Genomic DNA, 17,698 nt, shown 5'->3' on the forward strand with positions numbered 1-17,698 from the left:
TAAACCTGCAGGCTTGGAAGTAAAAGCCCTGTCGAAATCCGTACGAGCGTTGCTGAAGCAGTGGAGCCGTCTAAGGGAAAATGAGGGATTGTTGTACCGTGTTGTGGAGGATGTGCGTCATGGAGAGTGCTTCCAACTGTTAGTCCCCACCTGCTTGAAAACCCAGGTGCTTGAGGCCGTGCATGCTGGTATGGGGCATCAGGGAATTGAAAGGACACTGCAACTGCTGAAGCCAAGATGTTACTGGTTGGGAATGTATGGGGATGTTGAGCAGTGGATAAAGAACTGTCAGCGCTGTGTTCTCACTAAAATGCCTCAGCCTAAAGTACACCCGCCCATGAAGTCATTCCTTGCTACCCGGCCTTTAGAGGTGGTGGCTGTAGATTTCACTTTACTGGAGCCAGCCACTGATGGAAGGGAGAACGTTTTAGTTGTCACTGATGTGTTCACCAAGTTCACGCAAGCTTTTGCAACGCGGGACCAGAAAGCTGACACCACAGCTAAAGTTCTCCTGAGGGAGTGGTTCATGAAATTCGGAGTCCCAGAACGGCTACATGCAGACCAGGGGCGCAATTTTGAAAGTGAGGTAATCGCAGAATTGTGCAAGCTGTATGGGGTTAAGAAAAGCCGTACCACGCCTTATCATCCGACTGGAAACGCCCAGTGCGAGCGTTTCAATCGCACTCTACATGAGCTGCTACGAACACTTCCTCCCGAGACCAAAAGACGGTGGCCTGAACATCTTGCCGAGCTGGTCTATGCGTACAACGTTACCCCGCATTCCACAACCGGGTATTCTCCTTTCTATCTATTGTTCGGCGTGGACCCTCATTTGCCTGTGGATGCACTGTTGGGACGAGAATCGGGAGCTAAGCCGACTCATGACTGGTTAGTGGTGCATCAGAGACGGCTGAAGGAGGCTCATGAACGTGCCAAGGTCTACGCTGAGAAAAAAGCAGCAGAGCGAATTGCACATGCTCAGGATAAAGTGTATTGTCCATCCATTGAGGTTGGCCAGATCGTATACTTGAGGAATCGACCACTGGGAAGGAATAAAATCCAGGACGCTTGGCATTCGACCCAATACCGGGTGATAGAGATTCAAGGGACCACTCATACGGTGGAGCCTGTGGAAGGAGGGCCCATCAAAAGAGTGAATCGGGTGGATCTCAGACCCTGTGTGCATGTACCTACTCCAGTGGCCCGCAAGGGGAATGTTGAGTCTAATGTGGAAGTGGATGAGGCTTCAACAGTGGATGTGGATGATGAGAGTTTGGAGGAGGGCATAGTGCTCGTGGAATGTACTGGCCCAAGTGTGGTTGAAAGTCTTGTACGGACTGAAACTGAAGCTGAAAACAAGATGGAAGCTCCCGAGGTGTCTCCTTGTGATCCCGAGGTTCCGGCTGGAATAGAACTTGGGGGAGGGTTTCAGGAGGAAGGGGGGGTTTCTAGTTTGCCCACACTTCGAAGGAGTACCAGATCTAATGTGGGTCAACATTCAAATCCACACCATGAGCCTAGATCAGCCCTAAATCATAATGCTGTTTCTCAAATGATAGCTAATTTGGGTACCGTATTCTTCCGAGAAGCAGTTAAAGAGCTGAGAAATTCTTACGCTGTCACCGAGGGCGTTGACATGTCAGCAGGGGAGAATGTAGCCGGGTGGTATCTGAATTTATAAGCTAGAGAGTACTTCCCCTTTAAGAAAAGCGAGCCCTTATGATGACGTCATAATAGCGCGATACAGAGAAAGACGGCTAAAGCAGTGCATGAGAGACGCATTCAGTCGTGTGCAAAGATGATTATCATCCTTGGTTTAATCGAGGTTCTATGTAAGTAAATGTAATAATCATAATTTAATCTGGTGTAATAGGCTATGCTCGTTTCATTCTGTGTATGTATACTGTGTGTTTTGGTGGTTAGAGTTCGAGATGGCTGGAGATGTTTGATTGATGCACGTGACCAGCATTACGAAGTCTTTATAAAAGAGTTCGGTAAGTTCTTAATGTAATGTGTATGTGCTAAACAAATGTGAATGAGGTGCATAATGTCTTGTGTATGTTATATTTGATTTTTTTTTGTGAAATAGTGCTTTAATGCACATGATGAAAATGCTGACAGTGGTTTTGTGTTTTTGTAGGGTGCCACTACCGTGTTTGTTTGCTTTCAAAGTGTATTGTTTCACCCCGAAAGTGTGCCCTAACATTTGTAATAATTTGTACTTCAAGAAATTGACACTTTATAAGGCTTTACTGGTATTTCTGTAAAGATATTGTTTTGTTAACTATTCATTTTGAGTTTCTACACTTGAATAGTGTAATCTAGTATTTGAGGTTGAGTGATTCCAAACAATCACCTGTTATTTGTTGAACCATTCAGTTCAGAGCATTGAAAAGCTTAAAGGAAATTTAAACAAGTGATTCAATAAATAGAGAATAATAAAGCCAATCTAAAACGTGATTCAGTGTCAATTAATTTATTTTGTTAACTGGCAACATATATATATATATATATATGTGTGTGTGTGTGTGTGTGTGTGTGTGTGTATATATATATATATATATATATATATATATATATATATATATTATGTATATATAAGTGGATCAAAACCTTCCATCAAAGTTATATGTGCATTTTTAACAATACCCGTTCATGTCTTAGGACAACTTCTTTGATCCACTTCAAATGTTGACTACTGTATATATATATTATTATTATTTTATTTTTTTATGAGCAAATCAAAAATTGAAAATACAAAATGTATTTTTTTTTTTTATCAATCATTGATAGATATTTAATTGTGCATGCTTACTTCCCTTATTTTCATATTGCAATTACCACTCAAATACAGTTAATCTTTAAAAAACTCTAATAATTTAATAACACGGTGAAATGTAATCTCCAAATAAAATGGCAAAATGTATTTGAAAAAATATTACAAAATATATCTTTTTTTAAATTATTTTTTTATATTTGCTTTATTTAATTTATTGGCTGTTATTGGCCATTATGCAAATTATTCTAATTTTAACATAGCAGTGCAGCTGACAGCATATTTCTGCATTTCCAGTAATGACGTCTGGGCATTACCTGCAGGCATTTAAACACCAAGTGCCAAGAACAAATGTCAAAAGTATGTCATTTAATCTAAAAAGGTGTTATTAATGCCAAAGGTATCTCACCAAGCAACTGAGTTCATAGTTTGTTAGTTAGTTTATAGCGTCTTAATACTATGCTAAAGGCACTTAAAGGAGCTGTATGTAAGAAATGCATTTCAATTAATCATAAAATGTCCCTGATATGTCACTAGACATTAAGAAATCATGTTCATTTCAAATACTTATATCACTGACAACAGTAGTCCGGCCAGGATATTGTCATTTAAAAAGTGAAGTTGCAGCCCTCAAGTGATGTTGATGTTGTCATGTTGTGTTTTGGCCTGAAGCGCCACCCTCCACCTATCTACCAATCACGAAGTCAGTAGTGTTTCGGCATCGTGGTTGCCAGCTCTGCTCTAGTTACCACAGCTACGTAGCAGCCTACGTTCCTGCTGGATCATGCAGCCTATCTGGCAACCTCGAGTCAGGGGGGAGGGGGAGGGGATACACCACTCTACAGTAATTTAAAAGTGATTGCAGTACCAGTTTTGGCCACAATCTTACATACGGCTCCTTTAAGCATGCTTCAGTTTGATGTTTTGTTCACACAGGAATCCTGAAGCAATATCAGCTCATACACACATACACACACACACACACACACACATGCACACACTAGCTGTTTGCATCCAAAGTTACGAATTTTACCTATGCTCAAAATTTGAATATCACATAAAGCAAAAAGCGCTCAGATGCTGGTGTTTGGGAACAGAATCATGTGAGGATCTTCATTAAACCAAATCATTCTGATGACAGACTTTGACTCAGGCATTTCAGAATGATCAAACCAACATTCCAGTTATCCAATCACATCACTGTTAATGCAAAGTCATGTGAGGTTTTTATTGTGCATCAAGGGATTTGTTCGGTAAATGTGTTCATTAACAATACATACACGCATGAAATTTCCAAGCTATTGCTGAGCGGATTACAGCTGCTTCAAAGTTCACTTTTAATGTAATGTGAGTTATAAGGATGACACAGAACCGGTCTGTGGGGAAATGATGAGGAATAAAGGTATGTTTGACTGATGTTTGGTTGTGTTCCAGTAACACGATCACTTCACACCTTTTGAAGAATGAGCCAGCCCCCTTACACAATTATCTTATTTAAACAGAAAGTCCCCTTGCATTTTACCCTTGTACCCATTTTACCCTTGTTACCAAGCTGAACAGATCTCAAGAGTAACTATATTGTACTCAGTCAGGTTGTCTGTCATGTATTTGCAGGTCTTGTACGGGCCTTTAATAGGCATTCTTCTTTTAGCTGGTTCTGGTTCTGCCTGTGAAAACTCTCCAGACATGTGCGGGGCCTGGGCCGATGGGGATGTACGGATTGGGGTGCTCAATTCCTGTCATTCCAAAGTGCAGAAACTACAGCGAGAACGTCCAGAAAAATACAACTGCACAGAGTAAGTATCTGTTGTTGTTTTCCTGTCATATATGTACAGTGATCTATGCTTGTGGCATGTTCCCTTGCAACAGAAGACTTTGAGAGTTGATTTTTCCAGCATCTAAATGCACATTTCATTTGTTGAGAGTAATAGCTAAATATCTGTAACACAAGTACTTTTTTAAATGGGTGTTATTTTAATAATGCTGTAGACTAGTATATCCTCATAATAATAATAAACACTTTTAATTTTTTTATAAGTTATACAAGAGTCAACTAATTTTTTTTAAGTCAGTTTAATGTAATTTAAGTTGAAATGACTTATACAGCTAAATTGATTGTACTTAAAAAATTGAGTCAATAGAATAATTACAATAAGTGAACTTATATCAGTTTAAATGGGAATCAAATCCAATTAAAACTTGAAATCAGTGTCAATACTCTATTAATGGCACATACAAATGTACACTGATTGTTAGAAACTGTACAAAACTGTCTCAGAGGTATGTTTGTGTACAGAAACATAGTTAGAATTTACTGTAAAAAAGTAAGATTTCTTTAATTAGATTTTTTTTTATAGTTTTTGCTTGTATTTTCTAACAAAGATTTCCCTCATTTCCTTGTAGATTAAATTTCCTTTCACTTGTAAGTACTCTCGCTGTTGTGCATACAATTGAAACGATCAATAACTCCAGCTTCCTCCCGGGTGTGCGACTGGGCTACTACATCTGTGACACTTGCTCTGATGCCTCAAAAGCCATTCAGAGCACTGAGCACCTGCTCGCTGTAAACGGCACGCTGCCTGTCCAATGTGAGGTGCTTGAAAGGCCTAATGTAAAAGCAATCATTGGAGCACGCTTCTCTGAAGACTCCCTCGCGGTCGCTAGACTTCTGAGTCTATACATGGTCCCGCAGGTGAGTAACATTATCATGTACACAGGGCTTGATGTTAACACCCGCCAACCCACCAAATGCGGGTGTATTTCAGCACTGGCGAGTAACGCGGTCACTCCTACTAGCCAATTTGGAGGGGTTGAATTTTATATAATATAAGCCTATACATTTTTCAGTTGTAGTCTTTTAAAAGGCATCTGAAATAATAAACTAAGTACAATGTAGTGTTGTCAAAAATATAGATTTTTTTACTACATATTGATACTGAAATATCTGAAACGCTTCCAATACTCATTTTCCGCAGAATAGATACACGACTGCGAGTTACACGCTAACCCGCCTCCTCTCACTCACTCGTTTCATTTGCTCCGGATGAATATTGTTGGTGTTACAGGGCTTGAATTTTGGCGTGGGATTGTGCGTACCGCAGGATTGCTGCAGATGTTGTGCTCACACCCAAAGTACGACACATAAAGCCACCTCTCAGTACTAAATTGAGTTCTTTTTTGCTGCTTATTGTGCGTAAACTGTAAAATACACACAAAATAATATCAAAATGCTGGTCTTGGCGAGTATTCACAGTCAGTTATGTTTTAAGTGAACGTAAACTGTTGAGAAAGAAAATGCATGTGCAGCAAAGGATCAGTGTCAGGTTTTAAAGTGACAGCAGCCCAATATACCTGCTGCTAAATCTATATAAAAAAAAAATATATATGGCAGTTTTTCCCCATGGTATCGCTGTCAACATTGTGGCCAGTGAAAATGCTGAGTGGCTAGTAACTTTGGAAAATCACTATCCATAGTGGCTATTGAGCAAAAAAGTTAATGTCAAACACTGAATGTTCGGAGAGTCTTTAAGCACCTATTCCTGAACTGTTTTCTCTTTCTTTTTCTTTCAGATAAGCACAACATCATCTGCACAAACGCTTAGTGATAGGGTACGATACCCAGCATTCCTGCGCACCATTCCCAGTGATGTTCACCAAACCAAAGCTCTGACTTATTTCATGAAAAACTTTCACTGGGACTGGGTTGGGGTGGTCTATGGGGATGATGATTATGGGAAAAATGCCCTCCAAAGCTTCTTGACTGATGCAGAAGGTGCAGATATCTGCCAGGATTTTAAAGAAGCATTGCCTCATTACCTAGCTAACGATGAAATCGACAAAAGGATCCAAGAGGTGGCAGAAACAATCCGCTCATCTGAAGCTAAAGTTGTGTTACTCATCTTAAAGGAAGAGCTGGTCTTTAAACTCTTCACGGAGATGATTCGGCAGAACATCTCACGCACTTGGATCGCAAGTGATGCTTGGTCAATGTCACGAAATATATCTCGAATGGACGGAATCAATAGAGTAGGTGACATTTTTGGGTTCACGTTCATCACTGGTCCTAATCCTGGTTTTAAGGAGTTTCTGCAGCAGCTGACTCTTGCTCCGGGATCTGTAAACCTCTTCCTTGAGGAGTATAAGCAGTTAGGGAAAGACACAGGTTTTTTGACGGAAGCTGTCGACATCAGCATAACCTATGGCGAAAGGTTAGCTGTGTGGTCCATTGCTCATGCTTTGAAACGTCTTCTAAACTGCAGTGAAACCGAGTGCCCTGGCGAAAGGGACTTTCCGCCATGGAAGGTAGTTGTAACATGTTTACATCCAGTTTTGGAGATGCCTTTAAGCTAACAAAAAAATGCCATGATTATAAATTTCGACTTTTTATTGTTTGTTTGTTTAAAAGCTCCTCAAGGAACTGAAAAATGTCAATTTTACTATGGACAGTCAGACATTCTATTTCAATGCATCTGGAAATTTCATGAATGGCTATGATTTAATTAACTGGCAACCACAAGAATCAACCGGGCAGAGAAGTTTAGTCGTTGTTGGAAATTACAAACTGACGAAAAAAGAAGTTCACATCAAGGCACCCATAACATGGAGTAATCCAAACAATACGGTGAGAATAACTAATTATACGTGATTATAAAAACGTATCAGTTATGCAGTACAGTGTATGGAACCCTATAACATCATGAAAAAGCTTAGACCAGCACAAATTTTCTATGCTGAACCAAACTGTAGGTGGACCAGAATAGTCATGTTGTTCTCCAACTAAAATGTTTCAACCAGCATGGTCTTTATGGTTAACCAAAGGCTGCTTGATAAGCCAGTCAGCATTCCAGAAGCCCATGCTCATAAACACAATATTGCTTGTCTGTTCAACTGGGTATTACTGCATATTTTATGTAAGGACTCAATATTAACCACGCTTCTATGCATTTTATTTTAGGTTCCTATTTCAATGTGCTCTGCTATTTGCCCTCCTGGTACAGCTAAGAAACTTCTCAAAACATCATGCTGCCACAACTGCATACAATGTTTAGAGGGTACTTACTCTAATGTAACAAGTAAGTATTAAATAGTAAATATATAGTGTTGTTATAAGGTATACGTTTTTAAGGATAATTTCTTGTTTGAAGCTTTCAGTAGAAATTACAATTTGTAAAACTAACAACACAACTAATGAATTGAATGTATTGAAATTAACTTGCAATTGCAATTGTATGTTTCAACCACAAACGTCAATAGAGTGCAATAGTCGGGTTCTGGAAGTAAAAACACCATTCATTTTCTATAGGGAAATTCATTTATTTAACAACTTATCAACCTTTAAAGACAGACCTACTGTGAGTTCAGAGGTTGTTAATTGTTATATGCCATCCGATTGAATTATTTCAACATATTTTTTCAATATTTGTGGGGAAAAACTCTATTACCCATGAAGCTTTATAGAAAATCAGAGAGTCGCTTCTAGCAAATTGTGCCAAAAGAGCTTGCAGGAACTCTCACAATGCTGTCAAAATACTTATTTATGTGCTTATTTTGAAATAAACTTTGTTTCTATAGATAATCAACAACTTTAAATGAATGGTTTTATATTTCGGCATCATTTTTAATTCGATGATGTCATTCACAATTCCCATGAGGGATTGCCGTTAATTAAACAGTGTTGTACCTTTGCCTCCTTTGTCCGATTGTCATATTCTTTTTCGCTGTGATTCACCTCTTGGTTCATTGCTTATAATGCTTTAACGAATACTTTAAAAAGAAATCCCCATGGGAAATATGAAAGAAAAAATGCTTCCAGAACCAATGCCACTGAAAAATTAAGCGCACACTAAGAGTGCATTAATCTAATTTAAAAAGGGAAAATCCATTTAAATTTTCTTGATGGAAATGTACCATCAATCTGAATTTCTTGTGCATATTTCTTCCAGACTTACCAAATTGCCTACCTTGTGAAAATGGTACCTGGTCTTTGAAAGGATGGACTTCGTGTAAGCCGAAGGAAGAGGACTATTGGAAATGGGATGGGTCCCATGCAATAGTTCTGCTTATATTTACTGCATTAGGTTATCTGTTGTTGTTCTGCACCCTGATTATCTTCTTGGTCTTTTTTGGAAAACCTGTCATGAAACAGTCCGGGGGAAACCTGTGTTTTTTTATCATGGCAGGGTTAGCACTCAGCTATACTAGTGTCATATTGTTTATTGGCAAACCCAATGTTCACATTTGCAGGGGTCGACCGATTTTGTATGCCTTAGGGTTCTCGCTCACAGTCTCATGTATTTTGGTGAAAGCTCAACGCACCTTTGTAACCTTTCTTCAACTGCATCGCCTAGAGCGTGTTAGAAGGTTTTACAACCCACCTGTCATTATTACCTGTAGTACTCTCATTCAAGTCCTCATCTGTATCTTCTGGATGATATTTGATTCTCCAGTTGTGGAGACCATTCAGTCTGACCAAAGCATGTTGATTATGGTACAGTGCAATGAAGGTTCTGGCATTGGATTTGCCATAATGCTTTGCTATATTGCATTGCTAGCATTTATCTGCTTTTTGATGGCCTTTAAAGGGAGAAAGGTACCTCAGCGTTTCAATGAGACTGGACACATCATCCTAAGTATGCTAGTATACCTCTTTGTGTGGGTCTGTTTCACCCCAGTGTACATTGCTAAAATCAACGAGCGCTATTCAATTCAAGCAGCTGCTATCTTGGTGTCGTGTTATGGAATTATTTTCTGTCACTTTGCGCCCAAGTGGTACATGGCGCTCTGCAAGAAGAAAGAAGAGATTAGTCGAGAGGCGTACATAGCAAAAGCCAATAATCACATCATCGACTCAATTGACCTAGAGGTACCAGAAGTAAACATTTTTTGTATAACGGGATCACAAAATACCATTAACTCAGTTGATACTGGTTTGGGTTCAATTCAATTGACAAGGAAAGTGTTACATCAAGAGAACAACATAGACAATATGGAATTTCTTCACCAGACAATAAGGAAAAGACCTAGGAGAAAATCCATTTGATAAGTGTACAAACAGAAAAAGGCTCATATCATAAGGAATTTTATGTTATGCAAATTAGTCTCCTAAGACTAATTGAAAAATACAAAGTGTTTATATGTCACAAAGTCATCTAGTATATCACTGCTGAAATATATATATTTTAAATTATTAATTAGTAAATGGGCACGTACATTTTTTATTTATTTTTTTTAAATCACAAAATCTGTTGATGTAATTGATGCTACTTTGATAAACCCCTTGATACATTTTGGATGCATAAATATCTTATATCTCATATTTCAGATTCAATATGAAAGACTTTACAAATATTGTAGGCAAGCAGGGTGCTGTGACCCTGCGTGCTTTGTGAGTGTTGTGTAATTCCTAACATGTACAATTGCTAATTGTGATAATATGTGCAGAATAACCGTCACCAACATAAATAATAAAACAGTATAAGCAACTTAATAAATGTCAATGTTATTATTATTATTATTATTTATTTGAGTGGTAATGAATAAAATATATATATTTTTTTCAATTAAAGACAGTTCCCTTTCTTGAATACACATTGCTTGAGATCCAGAGATTACATTAGAGTTGCAGTGCACAGCTCCAGCCGCCGGCACAGGACCTGTCAATCATGCAGGAACAGGAAGGGTTAGTTTACAGTTAGATATTGCTGTCATTTTAAGAGTGAGTAAAATAATGCTAACCATTCTGAGTAGAAAATAAAGTTAAGTAATAAAAAAAAATTAAAAAAAAGGTAAGTGAAAAAGTGTATGTAAATATTTTGCAATATTACTGTATAAATAATGTAATGCCCCTAAAATGTTCTGGGAATTCTTCATCCAATAGTTCTGATCTCTTCTGCGTAAACAAGATTCTTTGCTGGCATTCCCCTCTCTTGCATTGACGTCAGAACGGCAATCAGCAGCCATGGCTAAATACGGGTTTTTGTGTTACTGTGCTAACACAACAGTGACAAAAGTTATTGTTATCACTGAATTTATTAAGATGTGAAATGTTTTTATACCTTGTAAAAAACAATGTGTCACAATGAAATATACTAATTTGGGAATAAATATATTTCTCTGTTCAAGAGGTTTATATAATAATTATAATTTACAATAGCTCACTGAAGAATTTTATTTACCAACTTTGCTGTGGGCCATTTGGTTTGAGCTATAAAAAGCTACCTGAAAACAACCGTGATTACCTTAATGAGCTTAAGGTCTTGAGACCGTGTGTTTTATTTGACATATGTGCATGCATAGGACTACTCTCAAATCCCTACTAATCTCTTTAGCTGTTCGTCCTCCAGAAGGTACAGAGGGACTCTACGGCGAAAGAGAAAATGCTTGACAATGTTTGCTTTAAAAGAACTGCAAACACTTTTGACCAATTGTGGAATATATTTTTCATATTTTAACTGAAAGAGAAGAGACTCCATTGGGACTTCACATTTTATTTTCCAAACAATTTCCTTCTACCGTGAGGATACATAGAGACAGTCAGCTGTGTGTCAGGTAATTAGAGTCATCTGAAAATGACAAGTGCAGCCGGTGACTCTCAAACATCCTGGTGTCAGATGGAGTGGTCTGCCTCCTTGTCTTTGTTGGACTGTATTTTTGCAAAATCTAGGTGAACTGCAATTGCTCTGAAATGGGCTGCTCTCCATCACGGGGGAACAGTCTCCATGGAGTACAGGGTGCGTTCAGAAGAGGGAGAACTCTACTTCCAGGGACTCACGAGAGCCCAGGAGAATCACCGTCTAATGAGGGGAGCAATGGAGGATCTTGTGGAGGGGACACAGATAGAAACAACTCAGCGATTCGAAACAACACGAGTTCCACGTCATTAGGGAGGAAACAATCTACGGCTGAGCCTGAAACTGATGGGGCTGCTTCTGACAAACTGGGTGTACAAGAGATCAGCATCAATATATTACCTCAGGGGAAGGAAAGACAAGAAGAAAAACGAGAGGCTTGTGAGAAAAAGACTGCAAAGAAGTCAAAGAAAGGTCCGAAAGGTGTAAAACTAAACAAGAAGAAAGAAAAGGAAAGAAAAAATGAAGAAAAAGTAGACTTTCCAGAGGCACTTGTGAAGGCTCATCAAGCAGCGTATGCATATCTCAACCCTAGCATCACTAAATATGAAGATCTGTTAGGGTTACTCGATCATGCTGCCCAAACCCAAATTTCTTTGCAACCCATGGTGGCATTCATGGTATTACGCTATGAGGAAATAAACAAAGGGCTGCAGGAAATCGTGGATGAGGGGGAGATGATGTTAAAAGGAAATGGAGAGCATCTGGCTTGGCCTTGCGAAAAAAAGAATTCCTCCTCACCCAACTCAGCAAAAAATGTGACCTCTTCCACCTGCAGTGAGCCCCCACCAGACCTGCTACAACAACTCCTTCAGTATACCATACAGAAGATGCGTCAAGTGGGTCAGTCAGTGTGTGGAATTGGGGATACTGCTCTTGAGGAAGCAGTGGATTACTTTTCCTCCATTACTGAAATTCTAGATGAGAAGCTCAGGACAAAACGCGCATCAGAGTCTAGATTAATGCGGTTGCTTTCTCGGATTGAGGCTGCATCACAGAAAAGACCTGGCCCAGAAGACTCTGCACTTTTTAGTGAAGACAGTGGTCTTGGGGCAGAAAGTGAGTCCCTGGCAGGCTCAGACAGACAACGCCATCGCAGAGAAAGTTGTGAGTCAACTGGAACCATTCATGCTACATCAAGTAGTCCTTGTGGTTTTACACCAGTACACCAAGGCTCATACCGAGGCAGACTTCTCAAAACAATGAGCAAAAGCAGCTCTCTTAACTCTATAGACTCAACTTGCACTATTACAGAAAAAGAACAGAGGGATACAGAATCACTACTTGGCTCTGTCTCCTTGGATGAAGGTGACGGGGATGATGCAGAGAATGGTAGTGAAGAGGAAAATTGCAAGGATAAAAGAAGGAAACAATCAAATTCTTCTATTCCAGACCTTAGACAACCACATCGCTTGCCAACAAAGCGAATAGAGAATCCACAAAACATTGAAATGACATTAAAGCTGAAAGATGCCATTAGTGGCAGGATTCGTTTTTTGCCATCCCAAGGCCCTGGAGTAAAGGCAAAACATACGGATAGCCCAATGAGCAGCAGTCACCAGTGGACTGAGGACGGTGACAAAAGTTCTAAAAGACCCCAAACATCTGCCTCTAAAACATCCAAGAAAAAGACCACAGTTACAAAACGGTCGAGATCAGCTGATTCTCTACGTAATAAAGCAGAAGATCCTACACTCACTGAACTTGAGAGAACACAAAAGGAACTCAACCAAAGGCTGGAGAAGATGACCAAGGTTAAGTGTGAAGATAATACAAAGCAAGGTTTATCTAAGAAAATCCAGCAACCGCAAACCATTTCATCAGTTGCCTCTGACAGGCAGCGTTCTTTGAATAGGAACATTTTCTCTCCAAGTAATCAAAGAAAGTCATTCAATGCAAAAGTAGAGCAAGGAAGTGCAAAGGATGAGATGGAAGAAAAAAAGAAAAAGGACAAAGAAAAGAGAAAGGAAAAAGACAAGAAAGCTCCCCCTGTTATAGAGCCTGTTAAGGTAATGCCTGTGCCAAGCCCTCCGCCGTCACCTCGCCCATCTTCAGGATTGTATAAGGAAAGGAATTCTGTTAAACAACTGATTGACACCTTTAGTCAGGGGTTGGAGGAAAGTAAACAGATCCCAGACAGTGCAAAAATGCTTGGTGTAAGAAAGTGTGGTGTTCCCATCATTCCAGGTTTAAGTCCCTCTGGCACATTAGCATTCAATCAAAATAGTATACTCAGTGGTCGAGGGGAGTCACGATGTTCTGAAAGGACAGAGGATCTTGACATTGACAATCTACCACCCCCTCCACTTGAGGTACTCATGGACAATTCCTTTGAAAATGTACATGCAAAGGACACAGGAGAAAATCTAACAGGCAGGGGTCGATCCACCCAGCCAAAAAGGAGCGCAATGTCTCGGAGGTTGCGAGCCTCTCTGCAGTCTGTTACAGTGCTACCGAGTAGGGGGAATTTGTGTAAGGGCTCAGTTAGCATGTCACCAGTTCGATCCACGCACCAGGACACCAGAGGAGTTCTGAAAGGTGTTCACCATGATTCCAGCCATGAAACAGACACGGAAAGTGAGGAGGCTGCCTCCCTCTACAAACAAGCAAGAAAGATAATCCACTTGAGGCATTCTTCTGACTCACCAACAGAGAAATTTGCTGAGCAGGGTCACAGGCAGATTTTCTTCTGCCAAGGTGATGTAGGGGTTTCACAAAAGGAGAACAGTACCAATGGAACACAAGTGCCAAACAGTGCCTGCAGGAGCCAAACCCCTGCCACTCCACCTGTATCCAGATACCGCATGTTACCATCCACACCTCTGTTACATCGAAGACTCCCTAGTCCTCCAGTATTAAAAAGTCAACCCTCATCTTCAACTTCATCGAGTCCTCCTGTAGTTCGTAAACTCCCCACCCCTCCTTCCGCTGGCCAACGAACACTGCCAAGCACCCCTGCAATGCGACAAGACCCCACCCCCATCACGATGACAGGGTTAACCTACCCCTTTAAGGCACCATCACCTCCTGCTTCCCCAAAAGTGCAGCGATGGTCCAGAGAAAACAGTAGTGAGGACTCTTCAAGAGTATTTAGTAATGCTCGTTCAGTGTTTTGCCCAGTCTCATCATCATTATTCGAGGCTCAACCTGTTCCTACACCCAAGCCCCCTCAGGCATGGACCTCTACCGGCAGCAGTGTTCTGCCTCGCCCATGGGGTGAGCGTGGCCGGCTGCCAGTGTCTGTACGAGGGCCTCAGCCATTCGTCCGGCGAAGCCAGTCAGACAGGAGGCCCAGCCTGCCACCCAGGGTCCCAGTCATCTCTGTAGCAGAGACATGTGGGAGTGAACCAGCAATTAGCACCCATGGGTGAGTCTAACACACTTTGGATATCTACTTATTAGTAATCTAGTATAGTATGCATCGTATGAGATGCAATTTTCATTGAAATTTAGCATGCGCATAGCACAGACTTGACTCATCACCTCAGTCAACTTAAAACTGTTATGTCTTTCTTAACTCTTCAACATTGCTTCATGGTTACTTATCCATGTCATCATGAAAATGAAGTTAATATCTCCACAAATGTTCTGAAGAAGATAAGGGTGATAAAAAACGGTTATATAACTTTGCAGAAAAGTCCTGTGAGCAGTACTACTGAGTTCACTGATGTGAAAACTTGAGCTTTTAATTTCTGATCTATGAACTCAGCTCCTTTTGATTTCGATGCTCAATAGCGATACAGTATCCATAGTTTCTTGATTTCTTTTTGATAAGGGAATCTGAAGCAAGTACCATTCATGCTTGAAATTGCATCCTCTGTTCCCGATTTCATTTTTAAAGAGAATAAGAAAATGTTAGAGGACAAGCACTATGATTGTCTCTGTCATAATAAAGAGTGCAGTTTTTGAAATTCAATTATGGGTTGATTGTGTAAATGTCACTCAGCTCGCGGGTGAATAATAAGAGACAAATCTATCTGCGATTGGTTGCAGTTTAAACTGTAATTATTATTTTTTCTTTCTTCTTTCTTCATTTCTAAAATATTAAATTAAATAAGGGTTATTGAATGGTTTAAAATATTAATTAAAGTTTAAAAATGTGTAATGTTTTCAGTGAGGTCCAGTGAGTAAGTCTTGCAGAATGTCATCATCGCAAGGAGTAGGATATATATATCCAGCAATATTTACAACCTAAAGGCCTAGCAATTACACTTTTATATATGTATACTTCTCATTTCTGAGAAAAACTTTCAAAACAACAACAACAACAACAACAGCTAGCAAATGTAAAACTGAAACTGTATACTAAGGAAGATAAGCACGTGGGAAAACTTGTTTATTTAGATGTTTTTGGAACCAGTTTTCGAGAAACTGAAAGAATGACGGGAAAACCCAAAACACAGTCACTTAAAAGGGAGTGTGGGTATGACCCGAGTCAAGAGGTAATTCAAATGGGGAAATATGTACATGCAGTATAAACAGATTTCATATTCAGAATATTTTAACACCTTTAACATTTTGTAATTACTATTAAAGGCGACATGTACTGCAGTTATTTAAGCCATTGGCTCATGCATCTAAACACTATTGCTTCATTACCTAATTCATGTCTAATCTTTCCTTATTTTATCTGCCTTGTAGAAAATGTGTTCCTTTCAGTCACACGCAGGTGTATTTGATGGCCTCTTTGTAAATAGATGGTCACAAGACATACAGTAGATCATGTTCGGTTTGTCTGTGTGATGTGTATGCAGTGCTGAAGGTTGACAAGCACAGTATATAATGAAAATTGAATTTTCTTTGAATTCGAAGAAACATGAAAGGTGTAATTTAGATACACTTTCCTCTCTCACGCACATTGTAATATAAATGCTAATCCCTGGGAACTAAGCTCTCAATGACTTGCTGATGACCAGTGCTAACCAGCTCTGGCCCACTTCCCTAATCCTTCAATTCACTAATGTCCTTATTCTGATTTGTTATGACAGATTGGAAGATGGTCCAGTCGGAGGAGAAAAGCCATGGAGTGAGCAAATCGAAATCCGAGGAGCAGTTCGGTCTGTCTCACATCCAGACTTGTGCATCGTGGGTCAGGGTTTACAGAGGGAATGGGGGAAATGAGGAAGGAGCGAGTGAGATTATGGATTAGCAAACCTTGGATGGGATTAAAACCTTATTTTCCTGCTGGGAAATGAAAATAGCTATTTCTGAGAAGGCCTTCTCATTGTCACTTCCAATCACATTTTCATCTTTTCAGCTTCAGTGTTTACTTCAGTACATACAGTATTTGGTCTAGTTGCCTCAATTCATTTGGTCTGAAATTTGTTTTGACAATGTTTTGTACTGTGAATATTATTGGCTGGCCTTTTGTATTTTTATTTCTAAATATATGCAAATAAAAATAAATAAAAATAAAAATAATGCATCACAGATATTTTTCTTTTTCTTTTTTCTTTTTTCTTTTAAAAAAAGCATGTTGATTGTGCATTATGCCAAGGAATTTAGTTAATCATAGCCTACACATTATCATTATAAAAAATCTAAATTCAATCTGTTCATTATATTTTTATTCAGAATTTTTGGACTAAATGCTCAATTCATATGGATTAGTTTTACGATCTTTTTATTAACTTTTTGAAGCATCAAAGTGGTTGTTGTGTAGCTATCAATGGAGGGACAGAAAACTCTAGATTTCATCAAAAATATCCTTGTTTGTGTTCTGAAGATGAACGAAGTGTTTGTATTGATTGAGTAATCAATGAAAGAATTTTAACTTTTGGGTGAACTTTCCCTTTAAGCAGGGCCCTAAAGTGTCATCTAGGTGCCATGACTGGTATGCAACAACATCTATAGCTAGCATGCACCAAATACCAAAAAAACAATTACTACAGTACCTGAGATAATTGTGCTGCATGCACAAATTCCCATAATTCCCAATAGCATTTTTCTGTTTTTGAAAAGAGAGTGCCATAGAGACAATGCATGTGTGTTCTTTTCATTCTGAAAGAATGTGACAGATACATCTGTGGAATTAAGCTGTCATTAGTGCTGAAAAGGTCATATAGTGTAAATTATTTTACTGGCAATGCACAACTGAAATGTGGAAAGTACTGCTGAAAGTTTTAGAAAGTACATTGAGGAGAAAAGCGGGAAATACCCCTCCTGAAGAACAATGTGTATTTAATGTGCATTTCAGTTTAGCATGTACAATATGCTAATGCATCAGCCAATGTGTTAATAGGGGAAATACATAGAAACAAATTCCTGTTTAATTGTCAACACAAAATGTAACATT

General features: G+C 39.3%; 4 protein-coding genes across 5 annotated transcripts; all 4 read left to right on the forward strand.

Annotated features, from left to right (window-relative positions):
- The first annotated feature begins 217 nt into the window (after positions 1–217).
- On the forward strand, positions 218–2,454 carry LOC311280859 (uncharacterized protein). 2 transcript variants are annotated; one of them, XM_084393332.1, is made up of 3 exons: positions 218–1,832; positions 1,924–1,994; positions 2,141–2,454. In XM_084393332.1, exon 1 carries the CDS (start codon positions 254–256, stop codon positions 1,679–1,681), a length of 1,428 nt encoding a protein of 475 aa, XP_084249458.1. In that variant the 5' UTR covers positions 218–253; the 3' UTR covers positions 1,682–1,832; positions 1,924–1,994; positions 2,141–2,454. The 2 variants fall into 2 exon arrangements, with proteins under 2 accessions (XP_084249458.1, XP_084249457.1); XM_084393331.1 differs by having other exon boundaries at positions 1,924–2,454.
- Positions 1,932–7,126, forward strand: LOC311281358 (G-protein coupled receptor family C group 6 member A-like; the record flags this gene model as incomplete). The annotated part of the gene is made up of 4 exons (XM_084394196.1): positions 1,932–1,943; positions 4,391–4,572; positions 5,180–5,468; positions 6,347–7,126. 4 exons carry the CDS (start codon positions 1,932–1,934, stop codon positions 7,124–7,126), a joined length of 1,263 nt encoding a protein of 420 aa, XP_084250322.1.
- A 445-nt stretch (positions 7,127–7,571) lies between these two features.
- Positions 7,572–9,885, forward strand: LOC311281359 (G-protein coupled receptor family C group 6 member A-like; the record flags this gene model as incomplete). Its single annotated transcript, XM_084394197.1, has 3 exons — positions 7,572–7,667; positions 7,731–7,848; positions 8,719–9,885. 3 exons carry the CDS (start codon positions 7,572–7,574, stop codon positions 9,813–9,815), a joined length of 1,311 nt encoding a protein of 436 aa, XP_084250323.1. The 3' UTR covers positions 9,816–9,885.
- Positions 9,886–11,125: 1,240 nt separating this feature from the next.
- pcare1 (photoreceptor cilium actin regulator 1) lies at positions 11,126–16,796 on the forward strand. The gene is made up of 2 exons (XM_084394228.1): positions 11,126–14,770; positions 16,392–16,796. The coding sequence occupies exons 1-2, from the start codon at positions 11,460–11,462 to the stop codon at positions 16,522–16,524; spliced, it is 3,444 nt and encodes a 1,147-aa protein (XP_084250354.1). The 5' UTR covers positions 11,126–11,459; the 3' UTR covers positions 16,525–16,796.
- Positions 16,797–17,698: the final 902 nt, after the last annotated feature.

This window comes from Rutilus rutilus, assembly GCF_951802725.1.
Source record: "Rutilus rutilus genome assembly, chromosome: 21".
NCBI classification, from domain to species: domain Eukaryota; kingdom Metazoa; phylum Chordata; class Actinopteri; order Cypriniformes; family Leuciscidae; genus Rutilus; species Rutilus rutilus.

Bases quoted from the DNA above. Each gene is read 5' to 3' on its own strand.
- pcare1 (XM_084394228.1), top strand. From the start codon at position 11,460: ATGGGCTGCTCTCCATCACGGGGGAACAGTCTCCATGGAGTACAGGGT. The intron at 14,771-16,391 runs GTGAGTCTAACA...TTGTTATGACAG, and splicing joins CCAGCAATTAGCACCCATGG to ATTGGAAGATGGTCCAGTCG.
- LOC311280859 (XM_084393331.1), top strand. From the start codon at position 254: ATGTATGGGGATGTTGAGCAGTGGATAAAGAACTGTCAGCGCTGTGTT.